Source organism: Carcharhinus amblyrhynchos, chromosome 35 (genome assembly GCF_965287045.1).
Source record: "Carcharhinus amblyrhynchos chromosome 35, sCarAmb.v2.hapA, whole genome shotgun sequence".
NCBI lineage: Eukaryota > Metazoa > Chordata > Chondrichthyes > Carcharhiniformes > Carcharhinidae > Carcharhinus > Carcharhinus amblyrhynchos.
This window is the reverse complement of record NC_137358.1, coordinates 2070632-2084237: the sequence shown is the minus strand read 5'-3', so window position 1 is coordinate 2084237 and position 13606 is coordinate 2070632. Positions and strand designations below refer to the sequence as shown.

The following is a 13606-nucleotide window of genomic DNA, read 5'->3' as shown; positions in this document are numbered from 1 at the left end:
TAAATTGCCCCTTAGTAACCCACACATCTTTGGAGTGTGGGAGGAAACCAGAGCACCTGGAGAAAACCCACGCAGACACGGGGAGAACATGCAGACTCCGCACAGACAGTGACTCGAGGCCAGAATTGAACCCGGGTCTCTGGGCGCTGTGAGGCAGCAATGCCACTGTGTCATTAATATCTATCTGATTCACTGTAGGGAAGGAAATCTGCTGTCCTTAACCAGTCTGGCCTACATGTGACTCCAGAGTCATGTGGTCTGCTCTCAAGGGAAATTAGGGATGGGCAATAAATGCTGGTCCAGCCAGTGATCCCCACGTCCCACAAAAAAAGAAAGTAATCTCTTTGAAGAGACGGCTGAGTCAAATGAGTGTTGTAGGTGGAGAACATTGTGCAATGGGGAGATGTTTGAGGGGGTGTCTCACTGAAGACTGGTGTAGGCTTGAAGAAGAAATGTGGAATCACAGGTTGTAAATAATTTGACAACAAGAGAACAATGAATTTGGATAAATCAGTGCACAGTGAATTGGAGATTTGGGCCACACTGTAGGGTATTAGTGTTCTGGCCTCTATTTGTCCTTGGCCATGTGGACCTATAATGGAGGGGCTATTTCTACTGACACTCAAATGGGTCTTGCAATTCTGGGCAGCATGGTGGCATAGTGGGTTAGCACTGCTGCCTCACAGTGCCAGGGACCCAGGTTCAATTCCCAGATTGGGTCACTGGCTGTGTGGAGTTTGCATGTTCTCCCCATGTCTGCATGGGTTTCCTCTGGGTGCTCCGGTTTCCTCCCACACTCCAAAGATCTACAGGTTAGGGTGGATTGGCCATGCTAAATTGCCCCTTAGTGTCCAAAGATGTGTAGGTTAGGTGGATTGGCCATGGTAAATTTCCCTTTAGGGTCAATAGATGTAGAAGCTGTATAAGGCTCTGGTTAGACTCCATTTGGAGTACTGTCAGCAGTTTTGGGCCCCATACCTAAGGAAGGATGTTCTGGCCTTGGAAAGGGTTCACAAGATTGGTCCCTGGAATGAAGAGCTTTTCATATCAGGAATTGTTGAGAACTCTGGGTCTGTACTCATTGGAGTTTAGAAGGATGAAGGGGGAATCTTATTGAAACTTACAGGATACTGTGAGGCCCTGGATAGAGTGGACGTGGAGAGGATGTTTCCACTAGTAGGAAAAACTAGAACCAGAGGGGACAACCTCAGGCTAAAGGGACGATCCTTTAAAACAGAGATGAGGAGGAATTTCTTCAGCCAGAGTGTGGTGAATCTGTGGAACTCTTTGCCGCAGAAGGCTGTGGAGGCCGGGTCACTGAGTGTCTTTAAGACAGAGATAGATAGGTTCTTGATTAATAAGGGGATCAGGGGTTATGGGGAAAAGGCAAGAGAATGGGGAGGAGAAAAATATCAGCCATGGTTGAATGGCGGAGCAGACTCGATGGGCCGAGTGGCCTAATTTTGCTCCTATGTCTTATGGTCTAATGGTTACGTGGATTGGCCATGCTAAATTGCCCCTTAGTATCGGAGGGGGGGGACCTAGCATGTTAAATATAAAGTCCAAAGATGTGCGGGTTAGGTTGATTGGTCATGCTAAAATTGCCCCTTAGTGTCCTGAGGTGTGTAAGTTAGAGGGATTAGTGAGTAAATGTGTAGGGATATTGGGGTAGGGCCTGGGTTGGATTGTGGTCAGTGCAGACTCGATGGGCCAAATGGCCTCCTTCTGCTCTGTAGGGATTCTATGATTCTATGAAAAGGTGTGACAAACATTGGTGGGGGGGGAGGGAGGTGTTGGTAGATTGATGACAGATGCAATTCATTATGGATAAGCCTGATACAATCTGGGACAGAAGCCAGGGTCAAAAAAGGCTGATAACTGTGGATAGGCAGAGAGTTAACCATTCACATTTCCTGCAAAGGAGATAAAGACATAAAAACAGCAACAGAATCTGGAGTTTTCTCAATACAGGCATTAAGTACAACATAAAGTACAAAATGTCCATTGGATAGACTTTCAGTAATGTTTGCAGTTTCAAGGATCCCAGCTCCAAGTGCGAATGAAAAGCAGGTGACGGAGGTTCAGCAGTGGGGTGGGGGATTCTCGTTACAAAGTCACCCCACAGATTGATTGAAGGGGGAATTGGGAGGATTTGGAAATGGTTTCTGTAAAACCAGCACTGCAGGTCAATCTCTTTAAAACATGGGGAGGCACGGTGGCACAGTGGGTTAGCACCGCTGCCTCACAGCGCCGGGGACCCGGGTTCGAATCCCGGTTTGGGTCACTGTCTGTGTGGAGTCTGCACATTCTCCCCGTGTCTGCGTGGGTTTCCTCCGGGTGCTCCGGTTTCCCCCCACAGTCCAAAAGACACAGAAACAGAGAAGATAGGAGCAGGAGGAGGCCATTCAGCCCTTCAAGCCTACTCCACCATTCACCAGGATCATGGCTGATCATCCAACTCAATAGCCTAATCCTGCTTTCTTCCCATAACCTTCGATTCCATTCACTCCAAGTGCTATATCCAGCTGTCTCTTGAAGATGTGCTGGTTAGGGGTGCATTGGCTGTGCTAAATTCTCCCTCAGTGTACCCAAACAGAGTGTGGGAACTAAGGGATTTTCACAGTGACTTCATTGCAGTGTTAATGTAAGCCTTACTTGTGATTAATAAATAAATTTTAAACTGATCCGTCACGTATATATCCATTTTCCTTTTACAAGCGATTGGATGGTGCGTTCCAAATCCTAATCACTTGTTGTTTAAAATAATTTTCCCTCATATCACCTCCAGTTATCCACTTTAGCTATGACCATCACACTATACTCTGCACCCTCTCCTTTCCTTCTCTGTGAACAGTATGCTTTGTCTGTATCACACGCAAGAAACAATACTTCTCACTGTATACTAATACACATGTTTTATTCACTCCTGGGACACGGGTGTCTCTGGCTGGGTCAGCATTTATTGCCCATCCCTAGTTGCCCTTGGAGCGCAGGTGATACCCAACCACATTGCTGTGGCTCTGGAGTCACATGTAGGCCAGACCGGGTAAGGACGGCAGATTTCCTTCCCTAAAGGACATGAGTGAACCAGATGGGTTTTTCTGACAATGGTTTCATGGTCATCAGTAGGTTCTTAATTCCAGATTTATTTTTATTGACTTGTGACAATAATAAATCAAATCAGAATTCAGCTATTGGCTGTTTTTTATTTACTCCACCCAAAACCACTCATAATTTTAACCAGCTTGATCAAGCCCTTTCCAAACGCACACTGGGGAATGATGAGATGGACTCTTTCTGTGCTGTATCCCTATCTGACTATCCGGTCATTCCCCTGCTTGCTGTCTGTGTGAAGTTACTGCCTGCCTCCTGTTTCCTACATCGTGACGGAGAACTTCACTTCAAAAAGCACTTCATTGGTCGTTAAGTGCTTTGGGACGTTCAGAGGCCACGAAAGGTGCTATAGAAATGCAACTTCTTCCTTCTTTAAGACTGTCCTAGAAACACAGAAACACAGAAACTAGAAGCAGGAGGAGGCCATTTGGCCCTTCGAGCCTGCTCCATCATTCATTTTGATCATGGCTGATCATCGAATTCAATATCCTGATCCCCTCCTTCCCCCATGTCCCTCCATCCTTTTAGCCCCAAGAGCGATATCTAATTTCTTCTTGAAATCACACAACATTTTGGCCTCAACTACTTTCTGTGGGAGTGAATTCCACACATTCACCACCCTCTGGGTGAAGAAATTTCTCCTCATCTCAGTCCTAAAAGGTTTACCCCTTATTCTCAAACTCTGACCCCCTAGTTCTGGACTCCCCCACCATCGGGAACATTCTTTCTGAATCGACCCTGTCTAACCCTGTTAGAATTTTATTAGTTTCTATAAGATCCCCTCTCACTCTTCTAAACTCCAGTGAATATAATCCTAATCAATTTATAGAATGTGTCTGTGTGGGTTTCCTCCGGGTGCTCCGGTTTCCTCCCACAGTCTGAAAGATGTGCTGGTTAGGGTGCATTGACCCAAACAGATGCCAGACTGTGGCAACTAGGGGAATTTCACAATAACTTCATTGCAGTGTGACTGTAAACCTTACATGTGACTAATAAATTAACTTTAAAATTATAGAATCCCTACAGTGCAAAAGGAGGCCATTCAGCCCATCGAGTCTGCACCGACAACAATCCCAGCCCAGGCCCCATCCCCACATTTACCCCACTAATCCATCTGACCTACACATCCCAGGGCACCAAGGGACAATTTAGCACGGCCAGTCCACCTAACCAGCACATCTTTGGGCTGTGGGAGGAAACAGGAGCACCCGGAGGAAACGGGGAGAATGTGCAAACTCCACACAGACAGTGACCCAAGCCAGGAATCGAACTTGGGTCCCTGGAGCTGTGAGGCAGCAGTGCTAACCACTGTGCTACCATACCACCTGCTTAGTCTCTCTCCTCACACGAAAGACCTGCCATCCCAGGAGTCAGCCTGGTAAACCCTCACTGCCCCTACAGCAAAGGACATCCTCCCTCGGGTAAGGACACCAAAACTGTCTTCCCCAAAAACCAACCGCGGGTCGACTGCACCTGAACGAGAAGCCTTGACAATTCAGTCTGGAGATGTAATGGAAGGAAAACCTTGTGTTTGTTCTACAGAGAGGGAAGTGTGGGGGTGGTCTGTCGTTATGGAGACAGAGATTTGTCTCTTGAGAAAGCATGCAAGGAAAAGCTGATGAAGTATCAACGTTTGGCAGGAGATACAAGCCCCGACTGAAAGATTGGAATAAAGCGGTTCAGTGTTGTTAGCAGACCCAGAGGAGGAGGTTTCTAAAGGACAACTCGCTAATGGGATTCTTACATACTGCAGGTTAGAAAGCCGTCTGCGTGCTATATTTCCAGAGTGACATTACTTCGAACGCCAGCCATCTTCTGAGTGCTCAGTGATCAGGCCTTTGACTTTTCATTGATTTTGACAAGTGGCCGGGCCAGTTTCGCACATACCCATCACGCTGCTTCATAGTGTCAAGAACACCAGCTATTGTACAGCAGCCAGGGACAAAGCAAAGGGCAGGCGGAGTCACACTGCTCATTCACAGAAATAAGCAGCACAGCAAGAGGCCGTTCGCCCCATCATCGCATCTGTGCTAGCTCTTCGAAAGACCCATCCAATCACTCCGACACCCAGGGGCTCATTTTTCAAGTGTTTACCCAATCTGAGAATCCCTATCGAATCTGCTTCCACCGCCCTTTCAGGCAGCGCCTTCCAGATCAGCTAAAGAGAGGCGATGGTCTAGTGGTATTATCGCTGGATTATTAATCCAGAAGCTCAGCTAATGTTCTGGGGACCCGGGTTCGATTCCCGCCACGGCAGATGGTGGGAATTTGAATTCAATAAAAAAATCTGGAATTAAGGATCTACTGATGACCATGAATCCATTGTCAATTGTCTGAAAAACCCATCTGGGTCACTAATGTCCCTTCAGGGAAGGAAATCTGCCGTCCTTACCCCGGTCTGGCCTACATGTGACTCCAGAGCCACAGCAATGTGGGTGACTCTCAACTGCCCTCCAAGGGCAACTAGGGATGGGCAATAAATGCTAGCCCAGCCAGCGGCACCCCCATCCCCCTACACCTCCCCCTCCCATCCCATACCCCCACCCCCTTCAGCACCCCCCTGCCAACCCACACCCCTACCCCCTACAACACCACCCCCCCCCACCAACCCACAACCCCACTCCCTATACTCCCCACCACTCCTCCCCCACAGGTGGATGTTGGACAACAGCAGCTCAGACAGAGTGGCACTCCCTCAGTACCGCGCTGAGCAGGTTGGTCTGGATGATGTGCTGGATTGGAATGTGAGCCAGCTCGTGAGGACAGTGCATTACCCACCGAGGAACAGATCCCGAAACCAAGAAACACAATTACCAACGGCCAAATCTAATTAAGTTAAGCGGCCCTGCAAATTCACCAATCGTCACAGTCCTGCCTGATTTACAGGGAAACATTCATTCTCCCCTCCCTCCATCCTCCCCAACATTTGACAGAGTTCTGATAATAAAGGAATGCTGAAATCTCGCTGCTGCACTCAGAGAAACCCTGACTGTACAAATCAGCAACCATCTTGTTCAGACCAGTAAGATGCAGAAGCCAACTTGCTTCATTTTGCGTTGCTCTGATACACTGAGCAGATACTCCCTTAATGTCTGTCACTGGCTCTATGTTCGGAGGCTAAATGGATTGTGGCATCCGGCCGGTAACACACACAGGCTGTCAGTTAAAATCACACCATCCCTACACCTCCCACCGCCAACCCACAAATGGCACAAAGAGGCCATTTGGCCCATCGAGTCTGCCCCAACTCTCTGACGGAGTATCTTACCCAAACCCTCTCCCCCACCCTATTCCCATAAACCTATACATTTAGCATGGCCAATCCACCCAACCTGCACATCTTGGGACACTAAGGGGCAATTTAGCATGGCCAATCCACTCTAACCTACACATCTTTGGACTGTGGGAGGAAAGCGGAGTACCTGTAGGAAACCCATGTAGACACGGGGAGAACGCGTAAACTCCACACAGACGGTGACCCAAGCCAGGAATTGAACCCAGATCCCTGGCGTTGTGAGACAGCAGTGCTATCCACTGTGCCACCGTGCCGCCCCTAATTTAAAATATGTTCTGCTTAGAGCAGAGTAGGTTGCGGGGGAGATTTAATTGAGGCATTCCAAATCTTGAAGGGCTTTAATCAGGTAGATAGAGAGAAAATGTTTCCGGGGCAGGAAGTTCAGTTGGCAGAAGATAACAGGTTGAAGATGGTAAACAAATGAGCCAGAGGAGAAGTTAGGGGATTGTGTTTACTCTTTGACATAGTGGGTTATGAAGTGGAAGGTGTTGCTTGGGAAGGTGGTGGAAACAGATTCAACCGTGACTTTCCAAAGGGATAGATGCTTGAAGAGGAAGATTTGCTGGGTTATGGAGCAAGTTAATGGGACAAATGGGATAGCTCCTTCCAGGAACCAGCATGGGCAAAGTGGGCAGAATGGCCTGATTTTTATGCTGTGTTTATTGAAGGAAGTGCATTGTGGTCCACAATTACAAATATTTTAGAGAAAAGCACCTCATTGATTTAGTTCAAGGACAAGGATATGTTCTGGTGAATATCTTTGATGAGCTGTCTGTTTAATATCTCTGCAAAAACCCAACGAGATCCGGGTCAAATTAAACCAAAATTCTGGAAAAATACAACATTTCAGTGCACATCTCTCACCGTGTCTGCCTCAATACCAACATCCTGGAGGTTAACATTGGCCAGACACTGAACTGGACCCAGCCATATGAATACTGTGCTACAAGAGCAGATCAGAGGCTGGGAATCCCGTGGGGAGTAACTCACCTCCTGATTCCCCAGAGCCTGTCCACCATCTACAAGGACACAAATCAGGAGTATGATGGAATATTCCCCACTTGCCTGGATGGGTGCAGCTCCAACAACACTCAAGAAGCTCTACACCATCCAGGACAAAGCAATGCTGCTTAATTGGCACCACATCCACAAACACCCACTCCCTCAACTACCAATGTGGCAGCAGCGTGTACCATCTATAAGACGCGCTGCAGCAATTCACCAAGGCTCCTTAGACAGCACCTTCCAAACCGATGACCTCTACCATCTAGAAGGACAAGGGCAGCAGATACATGGGGAACACCACCACCCTCCAAGCCAGTCACCATCCTGACTTGGAAATATATCGGCCGTTCCTTCACTGTCGCTGGGTCAAAATCCTGGAACTCCTTCCCTAACAGCACTGTGGGTGTACCTACACCTCAGAGACAGCAGCACTTCAAGAAGGCAGTTCACCACCAACTTCTCAAGGGGCAATTAAGGTAATAAATGCTCATCTGCTATTGAAACCATCACCTTTCTGTTCGTTACCCCCAGACTCAATGATTCGAATGCTCTTCTGGACCACCTCCCCCATCCCACTGTAAGTAGGGTGGAATTTCTCCGTTCCAGCCTGCCGCAGGAATGCTAGCGGGTGGTTCACGGACCATGCAAAGGTCCATTGACCTCGGGTGGGAATTTCCGGTACTTGGGGCGAGTGCGGTCGGAACATCCCGCACGTAAACTAGGTCTTGTCCAAACCTCTACCCGCACCACATTCCAACACGTACCAATTCCCTTTCCCCCATCAGCCCTGTGACCTCTGATCTTGATTTCAAACCATTCTGCTGTCTTGCTCCCTCGATATCTCAGGAACTTCCTCCAACCCGAGACCCCTTGGGTAAGTTTTATAGAACATACACATTACAGCGCAGTACAGGCCCTTCGGGCCTTGATGTTGTGCCGACCTGTGAAACCAATCTAAAACCCATCTAACCTACACTATTCCAATATCATCCAGATGTTTATCCAATGGTCATTTAAACGCCCTTAGTGTTGGTGAGTCCACTACTGTTGCAGGCAGGGCATTCCACGCCCTTACTACTCTCTGAGTAAATAACCTACCTCTGACATTTGCCCTCCTCCAGTTCCAGCTGCCCACCACTGGGGGCAGTACCTTTGGCTGATTTGGACAGTAAGGTCTGGAATTCCTTTCTGAAACCCCTCCACCTCCCTCCCCTCCTTGAGGATATTCCCACCTCTCTGGGAACTCACCGACCTTCCCGTTGACTGCGTGACAAATCCCATCCATCAATGCTCCTGGGAAGCAGATTGGGTCATTTTGCTGGCTCTGTGTAAACGTAAGTTGTTGAAAGTGGAAGAGAGGTCGGTTATTCTTGTGAACTGGCTACTGTTCTTCAGTCAGTGAGTTCCCAGTCTGGACTGGCCACACTTCAGTGGCAATGGTGGCACTGTGGTTAGCACTGCAGCCTCACTGCTGCCAGGGTCGATTCCTGGCTTGGGTCACTGTCTGTGAGGAGTCTGCACATTCTCTCCATGTCTGCCTGGGTTTCCTTCGGATGCTCTGGTTTCGTCCAAAAGACGTGCTGGTTAGGGCACATTCTCCATGCTAAATTCTCCCTCTGTGTACCCAAACAGGTGCCGGATTGTGGCAACTAGGGGAATTTCACAATAACTTCATTGCAGTGTTAACGTAAGCCTTGATTGTGACACTAATAAATAAACTTTAAACTTCTTCACTCGGTGTCTTCCCAGTCTGTTCTGGCCAGTTGACCGGATCTCTGTGAATCCCCAGCACCGTCTGCATTGCTGGGTGATGGTTGATTTGGAAATTGATGCTTCCGCTTTGTGTTGTGCAGTTGGATGGGATGTTGAGGTGATACACTCATAGCCAACTGTTAATTCCTGCTCTGAGTCTGTTTACACTCAGCTGAAAAATCTCAAGCAAACATCTGTGTTTATAGCGTTAGAACAGTGAGGTGTGAACCAGATTGGATTCTGTGTGAGGCACATAAACACTTCCAAAAACTAGGCTGCAGAGAAGCAGAATCCTACCAACCTGACCATTAGCTCCCCTTCAACCATGCCACCAATTCCTTTGGTTTGGGAGCTGATTCTGTCGGCACCTCACCCTGATGGGAAGTCTTAGCTTCTGGGTGAGAAGGATGCCTTCAGACACCCCCCCATGTTGATGGGAAGAGGGAGGGGGGTTGGTGTTAAGAGCAGGAAGAACATATTGTCAATCCAATCAGGGTTTTATTTCAGCGGAATCATGGTGGGAGGTGCGATCCATTGGCCAAGTGCGGCTGTGAGAATTCTGAGGTTCAATCCAAAGTGGGACAATCCCCCAGGTTCGGGGGTTCCAGTGAGGGTGGAGGATGGGGGGAGGGGGGGTAGGATAGGTGGGGGTGAGGGTGGGGAGTGGGGGGGGTGGTGGGTTGTGTTAACAATGTTCTCCCACCCAGCTCACAAGCATCAGATCTTTAAAGCTACCATGGCCATTTGGCATCTCTCACCTTGGCTCAGATCTGCCCCAATCATCACATCTCAGCGCCAGGACATCTCCGCAGGAATCCCTCAGGGCAATGCCTTCGCACTAACCATCTTTAGCTGCTTCATCAATGACCTTCCTTCCATCATAAGGTCAGAGCGGGGATGTTCGCTGACGATTGCACAATGTTCACCACTCGCCGCGCCCCAGACACTGAAGCAGTCCCTGTCCAAACGCAGCGGGACCTGGACAATATCCAGGCTTGGGCTGACAAGTGGCAAATAACATTCATGCCACAGAAGTGCCAGGCAATGACCATCTCCAACAAGAGAGGAGCTAATCATTGCCCCTTAACATTCAATGACAACTTCATCGCTGCATCCTCCATTGTCTACATCCTGGGGGTCACCATCACCCAGACACTGAACTGGACCCAGCCATATAGATACAATGGCTACCAGAGCAGGGCAAAGACTGGGAATCCTGCAGTGAATAACTCACCTCCTGACTCCCCAAAGCCTGTCCACCATCTGCAAGGCACAAGTCAAGATGGAATACTCTTCACTTGCCTGGATGAATAAGGCTTTGACAGCACCCAAGAAATTCTACACCTTTCAGTTCAAGGTAGCCTGCTTGACTGGCACCTCACCCACCCTCTTATTTACTCACTCCCTCTGCCACTGACGCTCAGTAGCAGCAGTGTGTACTGTCTATAAGACACACTGCAGCAACTCACCAAGGCTCCTTCGACAGGGCCTTCTAATCCCAACACACCTACCATCTAGAAGGGCAGCAGATACATGGGGAACTCCACCATCTGCAAGTTCCCCACTCACCATCCTGACTTGGAAATATATCGGCCATTCCTTCACTGTCGCTGGGTCAAAATCCTGGAATTCCCTCCCTAACAGCACTGTGGGTGTACCTACACCATATGGGCTGCAATGGGATCAAGAAGGCAGCTCACCACCACCATCTCGAGGGGCAATTAGGGATGGGCAATAAATGCTGGTCTAGCCAGCGAGGCCCAGATCCTGTAAAATGAATGCTAAAAAAACCAGTGCTGATGATGTGATGTTTTGAGTGCCTTTTGGAGGATTCGGATTTTGGGATTCTTCAAAATTTAAACAACAGGAAAGTTGATGGTTTGGAATCCAGTTGTAGCATTTTTCAATGTTAACATTTCCCACGCACTATTCCCCCTGGAATGGAACAGGATTGGGATTTAAAATCAGGGTCACTCAGTCGATAGTGCACACTTCACAGAATCATTGAATCCCCACAGTGCAGAAAGAGGCCATTCGGCCCATCAAATCTACACCACCCAGGCTCTATCCCTGAAACCCCAAGTATTTACCCTGCTAATCCCCCCAACACTAAAGGGGCAATTTAGCATGGCCAATCCACCTAACCCACACATCTTTGGAGTGTGGGAGGAAACCGGAGCACCCGGAGGAAACCCACACAGACACGGGGGTTTGGAAGGTGCTGCCAAAGGAGTCTTGGTGAGTTGCTGCAGTGCATCTTATGGATGGTACACACGGCCGTCACTGTGTGTTGGTGATGGAGGGAGTGATTATATAAGAGGATGGGTGAGGTGGCAGTCTGGTGGGCTGCTTTGACCTGGATGGTGTAGAATTGTTTCGGTGTCAGAGCTGCATTCATCCAGGAAAGTGGGAAGTATTCCATCACAATCCTGGTTTGTGCCTTGTAGATGGTGGACAGGCTCTGGGGAGTCAAGAGATGCAGACTCCACACAGACAGTCACCCGAGGCTGGAATCGGAGCCGGGTCCCTGGCGCTGTGAGGCAGCAATGCTAACCACTGTGCCACCGTGCCAATCCACTGTGTTAACTCATCAGCCCTTCTCCATCCTAAGATCACTGAACACTCAACTCGATCATCAACACCCTCTGAGCCAACCTCTCCGTACTGCTTCACAGAATAAACCAGAGACTATAAACCGCCGCACATCCTTTACAAAGTGCTTTTAATGGTGCACCGCAGGAGTTTTATAAAAGCAGACTGTGACACTAAACCACACCCGGAGACAAAAGGTTTGATCAAAACAGAAGTTTTTACGGAGCATCTGGAGGAAGGGGGGGGGGGGGGGAGGTGGAGGGGTACAGGAGGAGTTTTCCAGAGCTCGGGGCCCGGACAGCTGAAGGCACGGCTGCCAATGGTGGAGCGATGGAAATGGGAGATGCCTCAAGGGGCCAGGATTGGCAGAGCTCGGAGATCTCGGAGGGATGTGGAGCTGGAGGAGGGTGACGGAGTTAGGGAGAGGAGTGGAAAACAAAGGCTGAGAATTTCAATATCTGAGCTGTTGGCAATATTATTGGAATTATTTGTACCTCGCCCACCCCATTGGAAAAGTGACAAAATTGTTGCATTTTGGACATTGTCTTCTAGTGAAATGAATGGAGATTAATCCGGAGGGGGAACCCACATTCCGTCTGGTGAATTAGTTTAAAGTAACCCAGTTAATAAACAAAGGCTGCATCTGTTTGCCACACACACACACTCCCTCTGCTGTTTTATTTAACCCGGTTCAAGCATTAAATTGCTGCTTCACATTTGTGGGACATGGGCATCGCTGGCTGGGCCAGCATTTATTGCCCGACCCGAGCTGCCCTTCAAGCTGAGTGTTTTGCTCGGCCATTTGAGAGGGCAGCTCAGAGTCAGTCCCACCGCTGTGGCTCTGTCTAACTCTGTCACCCTCCTCCAGCACCACCACCCTCCGAGATCTCCGAGCTCCGCCAATCCTGGCCTCTTGAGCGATTTCCATCGCTCCGCCATTGGCGGCCGTGCCTTCAGCTGCCCGGGCCCCGAGCTCTGGAAAACTCCCCCTAAACCCCTCCTCCTCCCCTCCTCCGAGATGCTCCACATGTAGGCCAGACCGGGTAAGGTTGGCAGATTTCCTTCCTTAAAGGAGATTAGTGAACCAGATGGGTTTTCCCAACAATGGTTTCATCGGTAGACTCTTAATTCCAGATTTTTTTTCATTGAATTCAAATCCCCCCATCTGCTGTGCTGGGATTCGAACCCGGGTCCCCAGAACATTCACTAAGTTTCTTGAGTAATAATCTAGCGATAATACCACTAGGCCATCACCTCCCCCAATGAGGGCATAACAACAACTTGACAGATAAACCCTGAGCTTCCCCAGAGATCTGACCAAATACCAATCTCCCCCCACCTCCCCCTCCATCTCCTTGTACCCCTGTTCTATCCGGAGACTCCCCCCCCATCCCTCATCCACTGATACCATCAAAATCCCAAGTCTGTCAAACATTCTCCTTGCCACATGGCAGAGGACAGGATGGCCACAGGGGTGGCCAACTCTCCTGGAGTCTTCAGGGATTCATTGGGAAGAATGGTGTGAAGGTGTAGAACGCTCTGTCTCATTGGCTGTCAGGGACCATCCAATCAGGAGATGAAAGATCTACTTGCTTTGTGATTGGCTGGAGGAAGGCTCCAGGACAGACAAACTGAGTGGCCATTGGATGGAGTGTGGGGCAGTTGGCGGCTGTGGGTTACATGATGGAAACTCCAGGGTTAAATCCAGCTGGAGTTGGGAACTCTAAACTTGTTTCTTAGTTTAAATAAATAAGGGATGGTGGTGCAGTGATATCTGTATTCCAGAGACAATGGAATGGGACAATGTTCCGGGGACCCGGGTTCGAATCCCGCCACGGCAGATGGTGA

At 49.0% G+C, this 13606-nt stretch overlaps 1 protein-coding gene across 1 annotated transcript in view; it reads right to left on the bottom strand.

The window, feature by feature from the left end:
* LOC145361543 (voltage-dependent calcium channel gamma-2 subunit) overlaps window positions 1-13606 on the bottom strand; it is a 97956-nt gene that overhangs the window by 63903 nt on the left and 20447 nt on the right. Inside the window, exon 2 of the mRNA XM_080217367.1 lies at window positions 8610-8621. Coding sequence (XP_080073493.1) covers window positions 8610-8621 — 12 coding nt within the window. The remainder of the gene's footprint in view (window positions 1-8609; window positions 8622-13606) is intronic.